This window comes from Cylas formicarius, unplaced genomic scaffold, assembly GCF_029955315.1.
Source record: "Cylas formicarius isolate icCylForm1 unplaced genomic scaffold, icCylForm1.1 PGA_scaffold_3__17_contigs__length_32017465, whole genome shotgun sequence".
Classification (NCBI taxonomy): Eukaryota; Metazoa; Arthropoda; class Insecta; order Coleoptera; family Brentidae; genus Cylas; species Cylas formicarius.
Window position 1 is genome coordinate 5,193,905 of NW_026844326.1, and position 7,059 is coordinate 5,200,963.

General features: G+C 32.9%; 1 protein-coding gene across 1 annotated transcript; it reads left to right on the top strand.

The window, feature by feature from the left end:
* The first annotated feature begins 3,960 nt into the window (after window positions 1–3,960).
* On the top strand, window positions 3,961–4,909 carry LOC132699567 (NADH dehydrogenase [ubiquinone] 1 beta subcomplex subunit 10). The gene is made up of 4 exons (XM_060666358.1): window positions 3,961–4,152; window positions 4,203–4,338; window positions 4,431–4,570; window positions 4,676–4,909. Exons 1-4 carry the CDS (start codon window positions 4,065–4,067, stop codon window positions 4,795–4,797), a joined length of 486 nt encoding a protein of 161 aa, XP_060522341.1. The 5' UTR covers window positions 3,961–4,064; the 3' UTR covers window positions 4,798–4,909.
* Window positions 4,910–7,059: the final 2,150 nt, after the last annotated feature.

A 7,059-nucleotide genomic window follows, 5' to 3' on the forward strand; every position in this document is an offset into this window, starting at 1 on the left:
AGAATATTTCTCTTCGTGATCTCTTAATTTTGCTTTTTTATAATTCCTTTTAATTTTTACTTGTTCCATATCATCTGCAAAAGTTTTTTCAGCATTGTCATTAAATTGGGCTAAACTTTTCGAGGTAACTAGTAAATCTGAGGCAACACCGGCGTCATATTCTGGCGTCTTTAATTCAATTAATAAACTTTCTGTTGGGGTGTTCTTTGATGCTGTTGCTACTAAGGAATTAGATACAGGTTTCTTGTCCACTTCATATATAACATCCGTGTTTTCAGTTCGATGGCTATTTTCGTTTCCTGTGTTTTTTTCTCTAAATTCTTTCTCTGTCTGTTTCTCAGTCTTTTCTTTTCCTGTTTCCTCATGGTTCTTTTCCTGTGCATTACTCCTCCCATCAATACTTCGACATTGATAACCAGTGCCGTCCAATTGTCCACTGTGTGATACGGTAACCATATGCTTCTCCAGTTTCAGTTTTTCGTCACGTAGTGTATTATCTGTTAACCATTTTTGAGATTTTTCAACTCCCAATAACCTTCTTTCTTTTTCCTGTATGTGCATGCGTTCGTACGATGTTGTACCCTTTGTAGTTTCATATTTTGGAGGATCTAATAACTTTTTATCGGTTGTCATGACCATGCCCAAAATCACTTTTGTTCTCCAGTTGTTCATCTGAAATATTTTACTTGTCTAACGAAAATCAGATACGACACGAATACCGCAATATTTCGAAAAAAAAAACACGTAAAATTTAAAACCAGATGGTTTCAGAATTTGTTATAACAAAATAACTAAAATCTGACATACAGCGATCAATATCTAGATGCTCCTGCAAATTTAGCTCAAAATTATGTACCACACCTAGAAATTTTAGAATATAATTTTGTAAACCTCTAATAACCTGTTAACATCACATGCTTCTTACATTTCTTAATATCAAATACTCTAGCCCAAATATTCCGTATCAAATGACAAAGCTACTGTATATTATGTATAATTCCCTGCCAAAAATTTTACAGTTTATAAGGGTATATGGAAATTTTTCCAATACGGAATCGTTTCCCCAATGTAAAAAACGCTAAAACTATTAAAATTATGTTGTTTTATATTCTTGTTTTTTTTTAATTCTAAATTACTTTCCCTAATGAGATTTGGAATAAAAGATGAATGTATATATATATATATATATATATATATATATATATATATATATATATATATATATATATATATATATATATATATATATATATATATATATATATATATATATATATATATATATATATATATATATATATATATATATATATATATATATATATTTATATATAAATATATATATATATATATATATATATATATATATATATATATATATATAGACTTCTTTATTATTTATGATGGCTCATTATTTTGAAACTGATGGTTTAAAAAAAAATCTGTTTTCCCAAGAGGCAATTTTCAATACAGCTGGCATGTGCAACACAAATAATATTCATATATTCAAAGCTCTACATGATAATATGAATAATATGGCCAGAATTTTCCCCAACCCAAAACCCGAGAATCAACAATAAGGTCAAAAACTTTTTTTCTCTTTCCTGGATTCTGTATCTGCTTATACATGGTGCTTTTTAATTGAATGCCAATAATTAGGGAGCGATTTTTGGGTCCATTTTAAAAAGAAAATATACCTACTTCGCCAGAGGTCATTGATTTCTCTTAAAATAGAAATTATTCTCACAATCTCCAATCATTTTTAAAAAAATTAATTTCTTGATTTTTTCAATCCGATATCGTGCCTGGTCATAGCAATATCGTTAACACGACAGCATGCAGAGAATAATTATCATTATTATTTCTTACTTAATTGTCTATAGGTTTTATTAAAATACTTGGAAAAATCGAAATAGGAATAGGAAGTCTGAGGTGTATTTTTGAAATTTATGTAATTATTTCTTATCATTATTAATTATTATTAATTCTGCTGCCAAGCCGGTTGTTTGACAGTTGTTTGACATCAGTTTCTAGATTCAGTTCTTAGCGTCTTATTAATTTGGCTTCTAAAATATCCGGGCATTGTTATTTTAAAAAAGAATGGTCGAATTTACTAATGAGGAGGTGGCAGATATGCTTTTTTATCTAAGGTTCGCCTGATGGCAGTACGTCGGAAGTTAAAAGATTATATCAAGAGCGCTTTTCTAATAGAATCATACCATATGGACATTTTCAAATGTAAATAAAATGTTGATTGAAACAGGTACTTTGAAGGCAAATAATTATTTAAAAGGGGCCCATCAGTCTGTAAGAACTCCAGCAATTGAGGAAGCAGTTTTACATTCTATTGATGGAAATCTGAACTTAGTACTAGAAATTTTGGGAAATTTCATTTTTTTGTATTGTAGCCTTATCATATTCAATGAGTCCAAACGTTACTTTCCGGAGCTGAGATGCGTTTAATATTATTTGGTTTAGAGGTTTCTATACATTCTTGAATTTTTCTTTGGTAAAAGAACTAATTACATGCCAGAACTTTAGTTTTATCGAATAAGATTTGATGATGGTGTTTGGCAACTGCTAATGAGTTTGTTTGCCTTAACGTTCGGTAGATGCTGTAGACTCCTGGTATCTGAAACGCAATGTTGTCTTTGAGGGATCGAGGAAGTTGAGAGATTTTTGGACAAGTGGTAAATCTCTTGATATGTCTTCAGTTATGTTTTAAATTTAAGGAAGTATCACAGTGTCAAATGTAAGGTTGCTTTCGGACTTATTTTCTCCTGAAGATTATGATGTATAGTATATTTTGTGATGGGAAATTATTAGAAAGAAAAACAGTAAGTAACAATTCAATGAACAATAAATCGGAACATCTTATTGAACTTTGTGTTCAAAATATTTTGAAAAGAAACAACATGTTTTTCCCGCACAAACCTCAACACAGGGTCACCAATCAGCGTATATAACAACATATTTTAAGTCTTGCCGTTTTTGACAAATTTTCAATTTTGCATATACAGTGAATATTGGAAATCATAGAAGTTACGAAGATGGTTAATTTTTCAAAGAAACTTCCCTGGGTTGTTGTTCCATCGAACTTGCGCTAATCATGCTGTTGGCTCCTTAGAAAACTGAAACCTGGGTTTTTGTAAATAGTACGCAGAGGGTTAAATTACAAAAATGTTGCTGCTGTAAATTTTGCAAAAAGTGTTTTATCGGAGCTCCTTCTTTTTGGATATTTTCTCTGAAATCTTCTTGTGGTTAAAACCACAAGTATATAGTATAGTATAGTCTTTGATTCTCTAAATACATTTTGGGTTTTAATAGAAAAAAAATCAGATTAATTAAATCAAATAATAAATCAGTGTTAAAGAACTTGCGTCAAACTGATGTGTTTGAAAACGTATTTAATTTGTTAGTACATATCTTCTTCATATTCATCGTCATGTGTGTCAGGGTGGCCAAAAAAGTCTGCGAAGTACCGTATCTTACAAACTGTTCCATCGTCGAGACCCTATTGAACTTTTAAAAAGATCCACTTTGCATTATTCGAATGTTCTTTGTTCCACGAAAACTTATTGCACCATCTACTAAAAGAAAGTAGTGAAAGGTGGTCAATTTTGTTTAAATAAACCCCTCCTACTCCTCAATTACTAAAGAGATTTTAATAAACTTGATATATCCATCCCATTTTTTGATGCAAAAATAAAAAAATGGAAAATGTAAAATAATCCAGAAAAACTATAACCAGCTAAATTATTTGATTCTCCTTTATAAATACCGCGTGACACCTTTTTGGAATAGGATACTGACATCACTGCAAGAGGCGTTTTCGGTCGACTGACCAAACAAAATCGTTCCATCATCCTCGCTGGTTTTCTGTCCTTGAAGAACCCGCCAAAGTCTCTACAATTGGCGAGTGTCTAGGATATTGTTAGCTACCTAAAGTAAAAAAGAAGAACACCTTGCTTGGACAGAAATAAACCAAAAAGTTTATAGGGTTATGTAACTTTTGGCTAACAAAGTTTTTTCGTATAAGTAGTTAATTACAATTTCAAACCAACATGCCAGAGGCAGAACCTCGAAATATTATAGAAGGATTCTTTCAGGCAATAGCAAATGTACTAGATGGTCCGACAACCTGGTTTCGAGGTTTGGCAATAATTTTGGAGGAGTTTTTTTTTAATTGTTTACCATTCTAGAGAAAGTTGTAGTGCCTAATCAACAACAATATCCGTGGTACCACCAAAAATTTCGTAGAGTGCCAACAATTGATGAGTGCTACACAGATGATGTCGTTTGTATTTTTGAAGCCAATGAGCAATACAGAAGGGATAGGTGGGTCAAGTTTTAAGTCACTTTTTTAGCAACCCTATTCAATATTTCTACTAGCGCCATCACATACAAGCAACTTAAATGGGTATTTTTAGGAAAGTAGATACAGAAATTCTAAGCATTTTGCGCTCACGATTTGAAGACTGTGTAATATATGAAGCTCCTGATCATATTGAAAAATGTACTGGACTGTTGAAGCAATATGAGGAAGCTGCTGCAAATTGGTTCACAAAATGTAAATATCTCAGTCATCAAATTCTTATGTTCAAATTTGCAGTAACCATAGTTAGGGCATTACTTTTACAAAATAAAACTTTTATTCTAGTTCTTTTTTTTTTAGATGGTGATCTTGGAGGATATCATAATGCAAAATTTGCTTACATGAAGCAAAAACATCGTATGATATGGGAGCATGGTCCTGTAGGTTCTGGCATGAGGAAAGAAAATGTTCTCGAAGATTAGTTTCTTGAAAATAATTGAGATATAGTCATTGAGAGCTACACCTTAGGGCACTTTTGTCATTTTAGTGTAATTAATATAATAAACATAACCCAAAAATTGACTGTGTTTGTGGTACTCCAGAAAATTGTGACTACTCTGCTTCAATTTCTTTCAATTTACTACAATTTCAAATAAAAATAAAGAAACAACAGTTGATGTCTCAAACCATGTGTCAGACTTTGATGTGGGAATTAGTATATTATGCAACAAGTGCGTTAAACGGCATTAGACTCACGAGTTTTTAATAAACGAGTGAGTTAAAAAGTTTACCGAACGTGTTGCATACTATACTTTTTCTATGACCGTTAGTTTTTGGGTACATTTTTGCAAAACACGAATAAATCCACTGACATGACCGTCAGAATTGGCAAACGTCAAAATTCAAAGCGTGGGAAATATCTCCGAAAACATCCGATTGCTCCCAAATCCGTGCGGTAAAATCCCAGAATAGTCCGAAGTGACTCGGAATCATGAAACGAAACTGACGCTTCCCGCAAGCTAAATCGATGGGTAATTAGGTATTTTACAGACGGGAGTAGAAAATTAGTATATTATGCAACAACTGCGGTAAACGGCATTTGACTCACCAGTTTATTTGACACGAGCGGAGCGAGTGTTTAATAAACGAGTTTAAATTTTTACCGAACGTGTTGCATACTATACTTTTTCTACGACCGTTAGTTTTTGGGTACATTTTCGCAAAACAAGACAAATTGACAAACGTCAAAATTCAAACCGCGGGAAAAATCTCCGAAACATCTGATTGCTCCAAAACCGTTCGGTAAAATCCTGGAAATGTACGAACTGGCTTGGATCCGTGGGAAGTGAAACTGACGTGGTAAAGCGACGCTTCTCGCAGGCTAGGTCGGTATGTAATTAGGTATTTTACAGACGGGACTAGAAAAACTTTTTTTTGTTAATATGGCGCTCCAATCCTGATGTTACAGCAGTGAGGTAACATTATGACGTCAGAAGGCCTTGATGTGTCGTGCAAAGACGTTTTCTAATAGTTATGGTCTGTGCTTTCAGAGTTAAACGGTTGTGCGGAATGAAAGAATGAAAAACGTTTTGGTTTTTTTTTTATAAGTGGTGGGTTTTAACGTAGGTCCACGTTATTTGCTGCGCTGATTCCTGTTCGATTGAGTGGACTGTATTTTTCGATGACTTTATTTTTTAACTTTTACAACTTAACAAACTTTTACAACTAACAAAAAAAGGAAAAAACATATGAAAATGAATAACGAAGCTTAACGTTTGCTAGCACGGGTTGTAATGTTGAGACCCAGCGTCCCGCGGTCTCTCTTCAGTGTCGGCAGCGCCGATCCCTTTTTTGCACGCAACCTTCTTTTTACTGTGCTCGCGATGTTGCCGTTGCTGGGCAGTTTTGAAGATTGACCAATAAGTTTTGATATTCGATTAACACTTACTCGTATTTTTCTGCAACTGCGATCAAAGTTTTGTCTCAGTATGTACGCAAATGGGGTAGAAAGTTGCATTAAAGATTTCTATAATAAAAATACATGACATAGTATAGCAGTGCAGTTTAAACTGTAATACTACATAATTTACTATTTTATAAATTTTTATAAATGAATTAAAATGTCCACCAATAGAAATATTTGTTTAATGGTACAGGGCAAGCGTACGGGGTATTTGAATTGCAGATTATCTTCTTTTGAGAATTTTCTTAAAAGAATTAAACCTAAATTTGCACTGGATCCAGATTTAATTCCGGCATTCCTTATACATGATTTGCGCTTTGTTTTGGCTAAACCCCTTGTAATACTTTTTAAGCTGTATGAGAAACCAAGCCATTCCTGGTATATGGCTAAAATTGTTACCGTGCGCAAGAAAGACTAGATCTCAAATCACACTAGGGCAGCCTAAAAAGTTTTAAAATCCTTACTATTACCAATTTGTCAACTGTCTAAGGCTATTGATGAAGGTTCTCAAATGAGACTTGGGAGTAATATTCGACCCAAGATTATCCTTTGTTCCCTACTTTTAGGTTGTTTCGTGATGTAATTATTGCTCTATAACTTATACTAATCTGTATTGTAACTTACTTGTTATTTGAGCTTCATGCCTGTTAGGTAGACTTTTTTTTTTAACAAATAAATCAATAAATTTTTGACTTTTGACTCCTGCATTAGGGATCACCTTGTGTAGAACAAATTAGAACCGATACACAGATCATCGACGGTAAACAATTTAAACAATACC

Bases quoted from the DNA above. Each gene is read 5' to 3' on its own strand.
- LOC132699567 (XM_060666358.1), top strand. From the start codon at position 4,065: ATGCCAGAGGCAGAACCTCGAAATATTATAGAAGGATTCTTTCAGGCA. The intron at 4,153-4,202 runs GTTTGGCAATAA...TTACCATTCTAG, and splicing joins TCCGACAACCTGGTTTCGAG to AGAAAGTTGTAGTGCCTAAT. The intron at 4,339-4,430 runs GTGGGTCAAGTT...GGGTATTTTTAG, and splicing joins GAGCAATACAGAAGGGATAG to GAAAGTAGATACAGAAATTC.